The 16873-nt window shown below is 41.3% G+C and overlaps 2 protein-coding genes across 2 annotated transcripts; both read left to right on the plus strand.

The window, feature by feature from the left end:
• Positions 1 to 613: 613 nt before the first annotated feature.
• Positions 614 to 5882, plus strand: LOC141776660 (solute carrier family 22 member 13-like). The gene is made up of 10 exons (XM_074650397.1): positions 614 to 827; positions 929 to 1032; positions 1178 to 1332; positions 2198 to 2366; positions 2452 to 2572; positions 2844 to 2938; positions 3056 to 3270; positions 3619 to 3727; positions 4009 to 4215; positions 5323 to 5882. The coding sequence occupies exons 1-10, from the start codon at positions 705 to 707 to the stop codon at positions 5390 to 5392; spliced, it is 1368 nt and encodes a 455-aa protein (XP_074506498.1). The 5' UTR covers positions 614 to 704; the 3' UTR covers positions 5393 to 5882.
• Positions 5883 to 10863: 4981 nt separating this feature from the next.
• On the plus strand, positions 10864 to 16132 carry LOC141776647 (solute carrier family 22 member 13-like). The gene is made up of 10 exons (XM_074650372.1): positions 10864 to 11077; positions 11179 to 11282; positions 11428 to 11582; positions 12448 to 12616; positions 12702 to 12822; positions 13094 to 13188; positions 13306 to 13520; positions 13869 to 13977; positions 14259 to 14465; positions 15573 to 16132. Exons 1-10 carry the CDS (start codon positions 10955 to 10957, stop codon positions 15640 to 15642), a joined length of 1368 nt encoding a protein of 455 aa, XP_074506473.1. The 5' UTR covers positions 10864 to 10954; the 3' UTR covers positions 15643 to 16132.
• Positions 16133 to 16873: the final 741 nt, after the last annotated feature.

Raw genomic sequence — 16873 nt, forward strand, 5'->3', positions numbered from 1 at the left:
AAACACATGTATAGTTGCCAGAGGGGCTCTATAGCGCCTCCCGACTGGCTGCAGAGAGGATGGGAGCTCTCTGCCAGGATGCTCCTCGCCTTCTTCCTCGTCCTTTCTGTAAAAAGTTGAGTCAAGGGCTTTTGGGGTTTACCACCTATTTTGCCTGCCATTGACACGATCCTAGACAGTTTATTCTTCTATCTACAGTGTAGGTGACCGTACCAGGCAGGAAGGTTAAAGGTTAAAATCCTCTCAACAATAGTTTTGTACACTAATTCTAAAATCTGCCGGCTGACACCGAGGCCACTGAGTTTCCTTAGAAGATAAAGTCGCTGTGAGCATCTCTTGAAGATATACTCTGTATTTTCAGAGAAGCTCACCTGGGTGTCCAGGACTGTACCGAGGTATTTAAAGTGTTCCACAGTTTCAACATGTTGGCCATCAAGTGAAACTGGCTCTGTGATCAAATGTTGTTTTGTGCAGCACATGATTAATTCTTTCGTCTCGGCCACATTGATTTCTAGCTGGTTAGTGTGACACCGTGTTTGAAGGGCTGTAGTGTGGGCCAGATAGGCAGCTTCACCTAGTGGGTCTGTTTCCTGTAAAAGACCAACTAAGACTGGATCCTTCAGGCTGACTCTAACCTGACCACAGAGGAGCAGCTGAACCTGACTCTGCCCCGGGAGGAGGATGGGACCTTCAGCAGGTGTCGGATGTTTGTCCCTGTGGACTGGGACATTGGTGCCATCAGGGAGTACGGACTCAATGAGACCACAGGGTGCCAGAATGGATGGGTGTACTTCAACACGCTGTATGAAGCCACCATAGCCACTGATGTAAGTCATAGACCTGTCTCATAGTCATTTATAATATACAAATATCAAATCATCTTTATAAAATTCTCCTTTACTAACCATTTTGTTTCATATTTCTACAGTTTGATCTAGTTTGTGACCGGGCTAATTTGTTGGAAGTGGCACGAGCCATGTTGATGGCTGGCATTCTTCTTGGTTGTCTCTTATTTGGACCTTTTGCTGAATCGTAAGTATACTTGACATTGTACAGAATATGTGTTCTTGACGTTGCATCATGTTGTTCAAACAAAATCCCATCACACACTTCCACTCAGAAAAAGGAGGTTATAGGCTATCACATATGCTGATCGGAGGGGTTTTATCTGTTACAGGTTTGGTCGTAAACGAGCAGCTCAGATTCCAGTCATTTTGATGCTCATATTTAGTTTAACAACTGGATTATGTCCAAACGTCTATTTATATTTTGCATCCCAGTTCATGGTGGGAATTGGCTACGGAGGTTATCGGCTGAACTCCGTCATATTGGGTACAGTATGCTCCTTCATCTCACTCTCCTTCAACTTTTACAACAATTCAGGGTTTTATGATTCATAATTTGAGATGTTCATTATAGATTTTGATATTAATTAATGATTGATTATTAAAGCTGAAGTAGGTGAGATTGGAACAAATATGATTTTAAAAAAGTTATTTTTATAAAACGGTCGCTATATCCTGACGGTAGTGCATGGGAAAGGGTAACCTGAAAAAAAATCATGTGCCTCTGTGTCCTCCGGTGCTCCTAATGGCGTCTGCAAGATTTCACAGGCCGGAGGAAAACAAGCAGTCAGAGCTGATCTGAGATCTGCTCTCTATGAGAGCCAGCTGTCAATCACTCACGAATTCCGACCAAACGGTCAAACTAGGCAGCGCTGATCAAATATGAATCAATATTCTGTTACTGCCTATTTCTCGCCTCAAATGTTTTCAGAAACATCTTGTAGTGTACGGTTTAGCTGTAAAATGAGAAAGTTTGTGACCCGACAGCCATGTTGAGATATCTTGAAGGAACGCCAAGCATGGGTCACATGACAATAGGAACGCTCTCTCAATGAAATTACCTGTGATTGGTCAAAGTCTTCCATCACGGGCTAGATTTTCTAAAGCCTGAAAACAGAGCAATGAGGAGGTGCAGAAGTCTAGTTTTCTCTCAGAACACTTAAATTACAATATGCAGAAAGATTATTATGGAATTTTACTATTATAATTTATTGATGTGTTCAGGTTTCTTTTTTTTTTACTTGTCTAATAACCTTTTACAATGTTTTGTAAATTTTGGGCCACCATAATTCTTGGTAGGGATGTTCGTGTACGGAATTCAGGGTTAACTGTCATCGATTTCCTGTTTCTAGCCACTGAGTGGACCGGAACGTCCAAAAGATCATGGGGATCATGTGTGGCTCAGCTATTTGGTGCACTTGGACAGTGCGTCCTCGCTGGTGTGATCTACTTCATCAGAGACTGGAGAATGGCTCAACTAATCGCAGCAGCTCCTCTTGCAGTTACTGCTATTTACATATGGTGTGTGCATTGACTCTCTTTTTATTAGCCTCCTTTGTTTTAAAAGTAAATTATTGATAAGTGTCACTGCCCTTGCCTCTGACAGGTTTATTCCAGAGTCAGCCAGGTGGTTGTTGGACAGAGGAAGGACAGAAGAGGCAAAACAGCTGATTACCAAAGTGGCAGCCATAAACAAACGCACTGTTCCAGAGTCTCTGCTGGAAAAGGTACTGATTCTACACAAACATTTTTATATTTTATATTTATGGTGAAAATATTATTACATAAGAAACACTACAACCAATTGACTGTGTAAGTTTTTAGGACAACATTACAAAACAACTTACATGAAGAGTTAACAATATAACAGAGTTCATCACCTTTCTGACACAGTGTGAACAAAAACTGAATACTTTTTGAAAGGCTGTTGGATGACATGATTTGCAAATACAAGATAATGTAAGCATGATATTGTGTCCGCCCCCCTGTGCATTACAGATTGTTGAGAAAGAAACTGAGAAAAGGGGAGGCATAATAAGTCTTATGCAATCATCTGTGCTTAGGAAGTATTTCTTTACCCTAACATTGGCATGGTAAGTTACGTTTTATGATACACATAACAACTCTGAGCCTATAAATTATGCATTGAGATGCTTAAGTAATAATACATTTTGCAATTCATATTTCAAATTGTTTTTGTTTTTCTTCAGGTTCTCACTGAATGTTGCCTACTTCTGCATTTCATTCAATGTGGGAAATTTTGGCTTGGACATCTTCCTGACGCAGTTTATGTTTGGTCTGACTGAACTACCAGCTCATATACTTTGCATCTGGCTGTTAGAAGCAGTGGGGAGAAAAGTGTCACTGATGTCAACTCTTCTGATTGGGGGCTTCGTGTGCATCTCAATCCTAGCTGTTCCTAAAGGTAAAGCACTTCAGATGGTGTTTCTCTGGTTTCTGTCTGTTTTTAGATACAACAGCAGCTAGTGGCTAGGGAGGCAACGGTTGTTAGTTAGTTAACGGATTGGTTTGCCTTAAAATGTAGTACAGATATTCATGTTTACCAGATGGTGTATGCTAATGATGTAAGTGGCATCCTCATTTTTCTTCTAGCTCAACTAGTAGGTTGACATTTTTTGGTTCAGAGTAAAATCTCAAAAAATATGGATGGATTGCCTAATTCTAAAAACAACCTCACAGGGTCGCTAGCATGTTTGCTTGTTCTACAGTATTTTTTTTTTTATTTATCCGACACTGTGTTGTTCTCTTCAAGGTAATGCTGTTGCTGTTACCACGTTAGCAATCTCAGGACGTTTTTTCTTAAACTGGGCAGGATCCGTATGCAATGTGTACGTTCAGGAGCTGTTCCCAACATCTTTTCGGTAAGCCGTCCCCATCTCCATCCAACACGTTTCTATTCAAGATAAAAGCATTGATTAATGGCAATACAACCACTATTGTATGTTTGTGAAGATTCTCAGTCATCCAGGTCACGGTATCCGAGTAAGGATGAGAAGTGAAACGTCTTGAAGTCCAGTTGCTGCTGATTTAACCCTTACTCGAACCCCTATTGTACACTTTTATTATTTGTACTGTACTTAAACTTATTTTAACTATGAAGGTTTATGAGATTTAATTAAGTTTAGTATGATACATGTTTCAGACAAACAGCGTCTGGTTTGGGCTCCATTGCGAGCAGAGCTGGTGGTTTGATGTCCCCGTTGCTCAACATGTTGGCCGTGTACCACTGGTCCATACCCACCATCGTTTTCAGCAGCCTTACACTGATCAGTGGAGCTCTGAGCTTCGTGCTTCCTGAGACCAGGAGAAAAGAGCTTCCCGATTCAACCGAAGAGGCCGAGGGCAACAGGTAAAGCTGCATGCGTGACTTAGATAAATCAAGACAGCATTTAGTGTAGGTTTTAAATGAAAAGGTGAAAATGACAAATATTTTGTAGGAATTGAGATTTTTTTATTTTTAGTTCAGTATGAATAACTGTCTGTTGACATTTCAAAATTAGAACAGAGCTACTTTTAATCAATCTTAAAGGTGCAGTGTGTAGGATCTGGCGGCATCTAGTGGCGAGGTTGCAAGCGTGCAGGAGAACTATTCGGTGGCCGAAGTGGAAACATGAAAATGCGAATGGCCCCATCTAGAGCCGGTGTTTGGTTCATCCGTTCTGGGCTACTGTAGAAACATGGCGGCCGGCTCTGTGAAGAGGACCAAGGCCCCAGGAAGAGCGCCGGTCGTTGAGCCCAATTTTCGTAGTGGCCAAACGGCGGTACTGGAACTTCCGTGTCCGTCACGTGAGGCCATTGGGCCCAAAAATACTTTTTCCCATAGACTTACATTGGGAAAGAGACGTCTGTAACTCAGAGGATAATTTCTTTTGAGGTCAATCAATTTCCCAGTTGTAAAACGCACTAATAGCCGAATCCAGAGTTATTTCCCTTCCTCCGTTCATGTGAATGAGACCCAGACCGAGGCTGGAGCGAGGGCTGGGAGGTGGAGTTAGCAAGCCGTGACAACAGCGTGACGGCTGCGACCCCATGACCAAGCGGACGCTACTCACCTGCTCCATGGGCCCAATGGATGTATAAGATCGCCGGAAGATCCAGGGACTTTTCCAGTTGGAAATCGAGCCATTTTGGCATCATGCGCCACTGAGCAACTTTCATAGGAATGAACGGGGCCCCACCTCCAAATACATCTTCGAATAGATCCCCCTAAATGTTACACACTGTTCCTTTAAGTCATCGAAAATGAAAACTTGAACCAGATTCCCTTTTATCATTTGGGCTCAAGAAGGACGGTCAAACAACTCATTTTGTTTCCGTAGTTTTTTTTATAAATAAAAAAGTTACTTTGACAAACAAAATACATTACAGAAAAGGTAACATGTAACAAAACGCCCCACATTGGGACACCAATCCAACTGAACTAACATACTCTTCTGTGTATTCCTTTCTCCCACAGAAACAAGACAAGCCTGAAGAACCAAAGTGAATTAAACAAGCCTGCACAAAGCAAATCTACCAAACTGTAGTCTGAATACTTCAATTACTTAACGTTCGTTGTTGCTCTGTTAGCAGCAGAGACTCAGGATAGTAAATGTTTATTGGTCAGCTGGTCTGTCGGTCCACTTTGGTCCATCATCATCACACATTGCTGTAGATATTCATGTTTTGGTGCCTCCATTTTGTACACAAGAAATATCAAATTCTAATTGGAAGATTGGCATGAAACTTACGAGTACTTTCATGCTTTCCATTTTGGACACTCCATTGGTTTTCTTGTTGTGCCACCTACATGCCAAATGTCAGCACACAAGATATCTCAAATCTTAAGAGCTGATAGCTGTGGAAGTTACCGACAAGGTAACAAAACCCTTTTATTTTTAATGAAATGATGTCTTTACCTCTTGTGCCAGACTCAGGACAAAGTAGCATGTTACTTAAAATATTTGCTGTTTTCTGAGATCAACTTTCTACTGAAATACGATTGCAGAAGCTGTCAATAAAAAAATCTTCACACTGATGGTCTGTGGATTTTTCTGAATGAGAGAAAATCATACTATTATTGAGTTTCCCAAATGTAATCGTTTAATCCTTTTGGGAGGCACAAACCAAATACCATTCACCTGTTGTATTAGGATGACGGAAGAGGTCTAAACAGCGGAAATCTGAAACATCTGCAAATAAAATGGAAACTATCTGCAAGGAGGTAAATGGTAAAATGTGTTTTTTTGTGAACCAAACAGCTGCTAAGAGCTTGATTCAAGCGGAATAGTACAAGTCTATTTTAAAGAGAGTTGACAGCAACCTGAACTATTTGAAATGCTACTGCGATAGCACCACCTCCTGGTCCGTTGACATAACTATACAAGTAAAGTAAAATTTAAGCATCACAAGATCTTGACTGTTACAGTAAACACATCTACAGATATGTTTATTTTGATATTTTTTGCCGATCTCGTGAACGTGATATCTCAGGAACGCCTGGTGGGAATTTCTTCAAATTTTTACACATTCTTGGACTCGAGGTTGATTAGATTTTGGTGGTCAAAGGTCAAGTCACTGTGACCTCACGTCCGTTGTTAAGAAGGTTTGCAGTTCACCTGGGGTACGTCCCAAAGCTCTTAATTTTCGTTTCCTCGCTCCTCGATCCTCGCTTGAACCGGAAGTAGTTCTGGTGCGCCATCTTGAAGACCGTCCCAAAGCCCTTATTTGTGCATCGAGGAGCGAGGATCGAGGATCGAGGAGGCTTGCCGGAGGAGCTATGAGCGAGGATACACTAGTGTATCCTGCACGGAAGTCTTTTACCGACCGACACGCCCCCTTATTGGATATCAGTTACTGATTGGACGCTGCTGATCAGATTGATCTGATAACTTTACCTCTCAACATCACTGGAGTTTTATACCGGAGTGAAAACAGATCACAGAGTAACGTTTTATAGTTTAGTTGTCTTCTGATTCACCATCTAGTTATAATCTGTGTTAACTGAAGCTCTGAGCAGCAGCAGAAGGACCTGCAGTAGCTCTCCTTCACACACCGTCAGTGAAGCAGCCTGACAGTCAGAGGGGTTTATAAGACCTGACAAACTGACTTTAAATCACTCTGCATTTTTTAGAATGATTTTTCTTTTCATGATCTGTTATTTCCCCCGTTTACTTTATTAATGAAACTATTAAAGTCAGAGAGAAAAGGAGAATATGTCTGTCAGCAACAAACACCTTTTACATCATTTATCCTCATTCAGTCACATGAGGCTGATGATTCCTGAATGTCGGGTTTGATATGAGTTACATCATTTACATTTTCCCTTTAGCCTAATAAATAATGTCCAGTGTTCAAAAAACACCACAGTCATATTCTGGGTTATGAAATAATTAACTCACAATCAGAATATCAATAACTACAGACGCTAATAATGAATAAATAATATAAAGTTATTGATCCAGTAGAGATGGTTCCTGAGCCTCTAAGCAGTCCACAGCAGAAATACAGACTGCAGCTTGCACTTGTCTTTATTAGTATTAGTACAGTTCAGACACAAACAGCTGTTAAAGCTGACTGACAGCTGATCCAGATGTGATCAGCTGCTGCTGTCATCAGAAACGGACGTCGCTTCACGTGACGCTTCAGAGGAAACGACCGTCTCATGTCTCTTAAATCGTATTTCCTCGTTTCCTCTCTCCTCGCATGGTTTCCTTGCGTCTCTCCATGCTTCCCTGGTGGGAGGGACTAAGACGCAAGGATGAGACGCAAGTGAGGGAAACAGGGATGCAATTAAGAGCTTTGGGATGCAGCCCTGGGCTGCGTTCCAAAGCTCTTAATTTTCGTTTCCTCGCTCCTCGATCCTCGCTTGAACCGGAAGTTGTTCTGGTGCGCCATCTTGAAGACCGTCCCAAAGCTCTTATTTGTGCATCGAGGAGCGAGGATCGAGGATCGAGGAGGCTTGCCGGAGGAGCTATGAGCGAGGATACACCAGTGTATCCTGCACGGAAGTCTTTTACCGACCGACACGCCCCCTTATTGGAGATCAGTTACTGATTGGACGCTGCTGCCGATCAGACTGATCTGATAACTTTACCTCTCAACATCACTGAGTTTCATACCGGAGTGAAAACAGATCACAGATTAAACGTTTTATATTTTAGTTGTCTTCTGATTCACCATCTAGTTATAATCTGTGTTAACTGAAGCTCTGAGCAGCAGCAGAAGGACCTGCAGTATCTCTCCTTCACACACCGTCAGTGAAGCAGCCTGACAGTCAGAGGGGTTTATAATACCTGACAAACTGACTTAAAATAACTTTATTTATTTATTAGAATGATTTGTCTTTTCATGATCTGTTATTTCCCCCGTTAACTTTTATTAATGAAACTATTAAAGTCAGAGCGAAAAGGAGAGTCTGTCTGTCTGTCAGCAACAAACACCTTTTACATCATTTATCCTCATTTCCATTCAGTCACATGAGGCTGATGATTCCTGAACGTCGGTTTGATATGAGTTACATCATTTACATTTTCCCTTTAGCCTAATAAATAATGTCCAGTGTTCAAAAAACACCACAGTCATATTCTGGGTTATGAAATAATTAACTCACAATCAGAATATCAATAACTACAGACGCTAATAATAAATAAATAATATAAAGTTATTGATCCAGTAGAGATGGTTCCTGGGCCTCTAAGCAGTCCACAGTAGAAATACAGGCTGCAGCTTGCACTTGTCTTTATTAGTATTAGTACAGTTCAGACACAAACAGCTGTTAAAGCTGACTGACAGCTGATCCAGATGTGATCAGCTGCTGCTGTCATCAGAAACGGACGTCGCTTCACGTGACGCTTCAGAGGAAACGACCGTCCCATGTCGCTTAAATCGTATTTCCTCGTTTCCTCTGGACTGAAGGCCACTTCATCACTCTAGATACTGTAGATTTAACAGATACCTGCTGTCTTCAGGTGGCTGTAAAGAGTCACCCGAGTAAAGGAAAGGCCTTCAGTACAGTTCTATTGTCATGACAGACAGAGCTTTATTCTGTCTAGCTGGCATTAATGTCATAACCACTGGTTGAAAAATCAGCATTATCATGATGTCGAACAAATTAACTAAATTACATATTATACCAAATAGACTAGAAATTATTGAAAAGCCTCATAAACCACCAAAAAGAATACAGAAAGTTAGTGATTTCAGTTTTTTAGTGAACTGTTGGATTTATTATGTACAAAAGTGCTTACAATGACCTGAAATAACCTGCTTATAAGGGAAGCTGAAAACTGTTGTATTGTTTCATGATTGCTCAATAACTGTCTCTCAATTATTAGCTTCTCAGGGCATAACTCAGGGTGAAGGAATGAAGGACTTGGGGCTGTTCAGTTGTTGTTGCACTGTTTTGTTCCTTGAGGAGGTGATTCGGTGATTGTAGATTTCTATATAGTCACATTGTAATAATCTTGTAAAGGCTTTGAACTACTCAAGGGCGAGGACAGGGGGGAGGCACACAGGACTGCATGTTCTGTTCTTTTCACAAGGTCACGGGAGGATGGAGTCAGAAGAAGAAACAAAAAAGAAGATATGCAGCAAAAACATCACGTGCCATAAGCTCATGACTATTGATATTGTGTAAACCATAAAAACGCTGGATCAGGGATAGCTCGGGGTTCAGACTTCGCGAACTGACCCATGCATTGTATGTTGTCAGGGACACGTTGATTGGATCCAGAATTCTGTAAACTCTGTTATCTTACTTATGCAACATTAATTGTTCGGAATAAATTGTATTATTATGCTTTAACCCGTCTGTTTGGAAAATCTCTTTGTCACACAAGATTAACCAACACGTAACTGTGCCCTGACCTCTTGGAGGTAGAGGGCCGGTTCCTTCAGAACTCAGGCTGATTAATCCTCATATTAGACTATGATGTCTGAAGGTTGGCAAACATGCTGATCAACCATACTTCTCTATCATTGACCATGTTTATTGACTTGACTTTTCATCTATAAATGCGTCAAAATTGAAAATTTGACTGAAAAGAAAATCCGTGGGGATTGAGGAGTGGTGACCTCTGACCCCTACGGTGGGTAACGTCACAGAAGGCCCACTCATAAAATGCACTGACTTCACTGGTACCGAATCTCCCTCCAAACTAAATTGTAAAGCTGACGGCCCCTCAATATGAACTGATCAATACAATCAAACTTTATTGTCCACCAGGGTGGATTTTTCTCTTCGGCTCACAAAACACAGAAAACAACAGACAGCAGTTAGTAAAAAACAGAGACAGGTTATGTTACACATTAAAAACAGTTCATGTCAGTGTCTGTGGCTCAGCTCTGCTCAGTCACTGTGTTGAGTTAAGAGTATTGATGGCATTTGGGATGAAAGACTTTTTAAACACATGTATAGTTGCCAGAGGGGCTCTATAGCGCCTCCCGACTGGCTGCAGAGAGGATGGGAGCTCTCTGCCAGGATGCTCCTCGCCTTCTTCCTCGTCCTTTCTGTAAAAAGTTGAGTCAAGGGCTTTTGGGGTTTACCACCTATTTTGCCTGCCATTGACACGATCCTAGACAGTTTATTCTTCTATCTACAGTGTAGGTGACCGTACCAGGCAGGAAGGTTAAAGGTTAAAATCCTCTCAACAATAGTTTTGTACACTAATTCTAAAATCTGCCGGCTGACACCGAGGCCACTGAGTTTCCTTAGAAGATAAAGGTCACTGTGAGCATCTCTTGAAGATATACTCTGTATTTTCAGAGAAGCTCACCTGGGTGTCCAGGACTGTACCGAGGTATTTAAAGTGTTCCACAGTTTCAACATGTTGGCCATCAAGTGAAACTGGCTCTGTGATCAAATGTTGTTTTGTGCAGCACATGATTAATTCTTTCGTCTCGGCCACATTGATTTCTAGCTGGTTAGTGTGACACCGTGTTTGAAGGGCTGTAGTGTGGGCCAGATAGGCAGCTTCACCTAGTGGGCCTGTTTCCTGTAAAAGACCAACTAAGACTGGATCCTTCAGGCTGACTCTAACCTGACCACAGAGGAGCAGCTGAACCTGACTCTGCCCCGGGAGGAGGATGGGACCTTCAGCAGGTGTCGGATGTTTGTCCCTGTGGACTGGGACATTGGTGCCATCAGGGAGTACGGACTCAATGAGACCACAGGGTGCCAGAATGGATGGGTGTACTTCAACACGCTGTATGAAGCCACCATAGCCACTGATGTAAGTCATAGACCTGTCTCATAGTCATTTATAATATACAAATATCAAATCATCTTTATAAAATTCTCCTTTACTAACCATTTTGTTTCATATTTCTACAGTTTGATCTAGTTTGTGACCGGGCTAATTTGTTGGAAGTGGCACGAGCCATGTTGATGGCTGGCATTCTTCTTGGTTGTCTCTTATTTGGACCTTTTGCTGAATCGTAAGTATACTTGACATTGTACAGAATATGTGTTCTTGACGTTGCATCATGTTGTTCAAACAAAATCCCATCACACACTTCCACTCAGAAAAAGGAGGTTATAGGCTATCACATATGCTGATCGGAGGGGTTTTATCTGTTACAGGTTTGGTCGTAAACGAGCAGCTCAGATTCCAGTCATTTTGATGCTCATATTTAGTTTAACAACTGGATTATGTCCAAACGTCTATTTATATTTTGCATCCCAGTTCATGGTGGGAATTGGCTACGGAGGTTATCGGCTGAACTCCGTCATATTGGGTACAGTATGCTCCTTCATCTCACTCTCCTTCAACTTTTACAACAATTCAGGGTTTTATGATTCATAATTTGAGATGTTCATTATAGATTTTGATATTAATTAATGATTGATTATTAAAGCTGAAGTAGGTGAGATTGGAACAAATATGATTTTAAAAAAGTTATTTTTATAAAACGGTCGCTATATCCTGACGGTAGTGCATGGGAAAGGGTAACCTGAAAAAAAATCATGTGCCTCTGTGTCCTCCGGTGCTCCTAATGGCGTCTGCAAGATTTCACAGGCCGGAGGAAAACAAGCAGTCAGAGCTGATCTGAGATCTGCTCTCTATGAGAGCCAGCTGTCAATCACTCACGAATTCCGACCAAACGGTCAAACTAGGCAGCGCTGATCAAATATGAATCAATATTCTGTTACTGCCTATTTCTCGCCTCAAATGTTTTCAGAAACATCTTGTAGTGTACGGTTTAGCTGTAAAATGAGAAAGTTTGTGACCCGACAGCCATGTTGAGATATCTTGAAGGAACGCCAAGCATGGGTCACATGACAATAGGAACGCTCTCTCAATGAAATTACCTGTGATTGGTCAAAGTCTTCCATCACGGGCTAGATTTTCTAAAGCCTGAAAACAGAGCAATGAGGAGGTGCAGAAGTCTAGTTTTCTCTCAGAACACTTAAATTACAATATGCAGAAAGATTATTATGGAATTTTACTATTATAATTTATTGATGTGTTCAGGTTTCTTTTTTTTTTACTTGTCTAATAACCTTTTACAATGTTTTGTAAATTTTGGGCCACCATAATTCTTGGTAGGGATGTTCGTGTACGGAATTCAGGGTTAACTGTCATCGATTTCCTGTTTCTAGCCACTGAGTGGACCGGAACGTCCAAAAGATCATGGGGATCATGTGTGGCTCAGCTATTTGGTGCACTTGGACAGTGCGTCCTCGCTGGTGTGATCTACTTCATCAGAGACTGGAGAATGGCTCAACTAATCGCAGCAGCTCCTCTTGCAGTTACTGCTATTTACATATGGTGTGTGCATTGACTCTCTTTTTATTAGCCTCCTTTGTTTTAAAAGTAAATTATTGATAAGTGTCACTGCCCTTGCCTCTGACAGGTTTATTCCAGAGTCAGCCAGGTGGTTGTTGGACAGAGGAAGGACAGAAGAGGCAAAACAGCTGATTACCAAAGTGGCAGCCATAAACAAACGCACTGTTCCAGAGTCTCTGCTGGAAAAGGTACTGATTCTACACAAACATTTTTATATTTTATATTTATGGTGAAAATATTATTACATAAGAAACACTACAACCAATTGACTGTGTAAGTTTTTAGGACAACATTACAAAACAACTTACATGAAGAGTTAACAATATAACAGAGTTCATCACCTTTCTGACACAGTGTGAACAAAAACTGAATACTTTTTGAAAGGCTGTTGGATGACATGATTTGCAAATACAAGATAATGTAAGCATGATATTGTGTCCGCCCCCCTGTGCATTACAGATTGTTGAGAAAGAAACTGAGAAAAGGGGAGGCATAATAAGTCTTATGCAATCATCTGTGCTTAGGAAGTATTTCTTTACCCTAACATTGGCATGGTAAGTTACGTTTTATGATACACATAACAACTCTGAGCCTATAAATTATGCATTGAGATGCTTAAGTAATAATACATTTTGCAATTCATATTTCAAATTGTTTTTGTTTTTCTTCAGGTTCTCACTGAATGTTGCCTACTTCTGCATTTCATTCAATGTGGGAAATTTTGGCTTGGACATCTTCCTGACGCAGTTTATGTTTGGTCTGACTGAACTACCAGCTCATATACTTTGCATCTGGCTGTTAGAAGCAGTGGGGAGAAAAGTGTCACTGATGTCAACTCTTCTGATTGGGGGCTTCGTGTGCATCTCAATCCTAGCTGTTCCTAAAGGTAAAGCACTTCAGATGGTGTTTCTCTGGTTTCTGTCTGTTTTTAGATACAACAGCAGCTAGTGGCTAGGGAGGCAACGGTTGTTAGTTAGTTAACGGATTGGTTTGCCTTAAAATGTAGTACAGATATTCATGTTTACCAGATGGTGTATGCTAATGATGTAAGTGGCATCCTCATTTTTCTTCTAGCTCAACTAGTAGGTTGACATTTTTTGGTTCAGAGTAAAATCTCAAAAAATATGGATGGATTGCCTAATTCTAAAAACAACCTCACAGGGTCGCTAGCATGTTTGCTTGTTCTACAGTATTTTTTTTTTTATTTATCCGACACTGTGTTGTTCTCTTCAAGGTAATGCTGTTGCTGTTACCACGTTAGCAATCTCAGGACGTTTTTTCTTAAACTGGGCAGGATCCGTATGCAATGTGTACGTTCAGGAGCTGTTCCCAACATCTTTTCGGTAAGCCGTCCCCATCTCCATCCAACACGTTTCTATTCAAGATAAAAGCATTGATTAATGGCAATACAACCACTATTGTATGTTTGTGAAGATTCTCAGTCATCCAGGTCACGGTATCCGAGTAAGGATGAGAAGTGAAACGTCTTGAAGTCCAGTTGCTGCTGATTTAACCCTTACTCGAACCCCTATTGTACACTTTTATTATTTGTACTGTACTTAAACTTATTTTAACTATGAAGGTTTATGAGATTTAATTAAGTTTAGTATGATACATGTTTCAGACAAACAGCGTCTGGTTTGGGCTCCATTGCGAGCAGAGCTGGTGGTTTGATGTCCCCGTTGCTCAACATGTTGGCCGTGTACCACTGGTCCATACCCACCATCGTTTTCAGCAGCCTTACACTGATCAGTGGAGCTCTGAGCTTCGTGCTTCCTGAGACCAGGAGAAAAGAGCTTCCCGATTCAACCGAAGAGGCCGAGGGCAACAGGTAAAGCTGCATGCGTGACTTAGATAAATCAAGACAGCATTTAGTGTAGGTTTTAAATGAAAAGGTGAAAATGACAAATATTTTGTAGGAATTGAGATTTTTTTATTTTTAGTTCAGTATGAATAACTGTCTGTTGACATTTCAAAATTAGAACAGAGCTACTTTTAATCAATCTTAAAGGTGCAGTGTGTAGGATCTGGCGGCATCTAGTGGCGAGGTTGCAAGCGTGCAGGAGAACTATTCGGTGGCCGAAGTGGAAACATGAAAATGCGAATGGCCCCATCTAGAGCCGGTGTTTGGTTCATCCGTTCTGGGCTACTGTAGAAACATGGCGGCCGGCTCTGTGAAGAGGACCAAGGCCCCAGGAAGAGCGCCGGTCGTTGAGCCCAATTTTCGTAGTGGCCAAACGGCGGTACTGGAACTTCCGTGTCCGTCACGTGAGGCCATTGGGCCCAAAAATACTTTTTCCCATAGACTTACATTGGGAAAGAGACGTCTGTAACTCAGAGGATAATTTCTTTTGAGGTCAATCAATTTCCCAGTTGTAAAACGCACTAATAGCCGAATCCAGAGTTATTTCCCTTCCTCCGTTCATGTGAATGAGACCCAGACCGAGGCTGGAGCGAGGGCTGGGAGGTGGAGTTAGCAAGCCGTGACAACAGCGTGACGGCTGCGACCCCATGACCAAGCGGACGCTACTCACCTGCTCCATGGGCCCAATGGATGTATAAGATCGCCGGAAGATCCAGGGACTTTTCCAGTTGGAAATCGAGCCATTTTGGCATCATGCGCCACTGAGCAACTTTCATAGGAATGAACGGGGCCCCACCTCCAAATACATCTTCGAATAGATCCCCCTAAATGTTACACACTGTTCCTTTAAGTCATCGAAAATGAAAACTTGAACCAGATTCCCTTTTATCATTTGGGCTCAAGAAGGACGGTCAAACAACTCATTTTGTTTCCGTAGTTTTTTTTATAAATAAAAAAGTTACTTTGACAAACAAAATACATTACAGAAAAGGTAACATGTAACAAAACGCCCCACATTGGGACACCAATCCAACTGAACTAACATACTCTTCTGTGTATTCCTTTCTCCCACAGAAACAAGACAAGCCTGAAGAACCAAAGTGAATTAAACAAGCCTGCACAAAGCAAATCTACCAAACTGTAGTCTGAATACTTCAATTACTTAACGTTCGTTGTTGCTCTGTTAGCAGCAGAGACTCAGGATAGTAAATGTTTATTGGTCAGCTGGTCTGTCGGTCCACTTTGGTCCATCATCATCACACATTGCTGTAGATATTCATGTTTTGGTGCCTCCATTTTGTACACAAGAAATATCAAATTCTAATTGGAAGATTGGCATGAAACTTACGAGTACTTTCATGCTTTCCATTTTGGACACTCCATTGGTTTTCTTGTTGTGCCACCTACATGCCAAATGTCAGCACACAAGATATCTCAAATCTTAAGAGCTGATAGCTGTGGAAGTTACCGACAAGGTAACAAAACCCTTTTATTTTTAATGAAATGATGTCTTTACCTCTTGTGCCAGACTCAGGACAAAGTAGCATGTTACTTAAAATATTTGCTGTTTTCTGAGATCAACTTTCTACTGAAATACGATTGCAGAAGCTGTCAATAAAAAAATCTTCACACTGATGGTCTGTGGATTTTTCTGAATGAGAGAAAATCATACTATTATTGAGTTTCCCAAATGTAATCGTTTAATCCTTTTGGGAGGCACAAACCAAATACCATTCACCTGTTGTATTAGGATGACGGAAGAGGTCTAAACAGCGGAAATCTGAAACATCTGCAAATAAAATGGAAACTATCTGCAAGGAGGTAAATGGTAAAATGTGTTTTTTTGTGAACCAAACAGCTGCTAAGAGCTTGATTCAAGCGGAATAGTACAAGTCTATTTTAAAGAGAGTTGACAGCAACCTGAACTATTTGAAATGCTACTGCGATAGCACCATCTCCTGGTCCGTTGACATAACTATACAAGTAAAGTAAAATTTAAGCATCACAAGATCTTGACTGTTACAGTAAACACATCTACAGATATGTTTATTTTGATATTTTTTGCCGATCTCGTGAACGTGATATCTCAGGAACGCCTGGTGGGAATTTCTTCAAATTTTTACACATTCTTGGACTCGAGGTTGATTAGATTTTGGTGGTCAAAGGTCAAGTCACTGTGACCTCACGTCCGTTGTTAAGAAGGTTTGCAGTTCACCTGGGGTACGTCCCAAAGCTCTTAATTTTCGTTTCCTCGCTCCTCGATCCTCGCTTGAACCGGAAGTAGTTCTGGTGCGCCATCTTGAAGACCGTCCCAAAGCCCTTATTTGTGCATCGAGGAGCGAGGATCGAGGATCGAGGAGGCTTGCCGGAGGAGC

The sequence above is a fragment of the Sebastes fasciatus genome, chromosome 11 (genome assembly GCF_043250625.1).
Source record: "Sebastes fasciatus isolate fSebFas1 chromosome 11, fSebFas1.pri, whole genome shotgun sequence".
Lineage (NCBI taxonomy): Eukaryota > Metazoa > Chordata > Actinopteri > Perciformes > Sebastidae > Sebastes > Sebastes fasciatus.

What these genes read in the sequence shown, in the direction of transcription:
- LOC141776660 (XM_074650397.1), top strand. Translation starts at nt 705, where the DNA reads ATGTTTGTCCCTGTGGACTGGGACATTGGTGCCATCAGGGAGTACGGA. An exon ending in TTTGGACCTTTTGCTGAATC is followed by an intron (nt 1,033 to 1,177) that starts GTAAGTATACTT and finishes TATCTGTTACAG; the next exon opens with GTTTGGTCGTAAACGAGCAG. An exon ending in GAAGAGGCCGAGGGCAACAG is followed by an intron (nt 4,216 to 5,322) that starts GTAAAGCTGCAT and finishes TTTCTCCCACAG; the next exon opens with AAACAAGACAAGCCTGAAGA.
- LOC141776647 (XM_074650372.1), top strand. Translation starts at nt 10,955, where the DNA reads ATGTTTGTCCCTGTGGACTGGGACATTGGTGCCATCAGGGAGTACGGA. An exon ending in GCTGAACTCCGTCATATTGG is followed by an intron (nt 11,583 to 12,447) that starts GTACAGTATGCT and finishes TCCTGTTTCTAG; the next exon opens with CCACTGAGTGGACCGGAACG. An exon ending in CTGTTCCCAACATCTTTTCG is followed by an intron (nt 13,978 to 14,258) that starts GTAAGCCGTCCC and finishes TACATGTTTCAG; the next exon opens with ACAAACAGCGTCTGGTTTGG.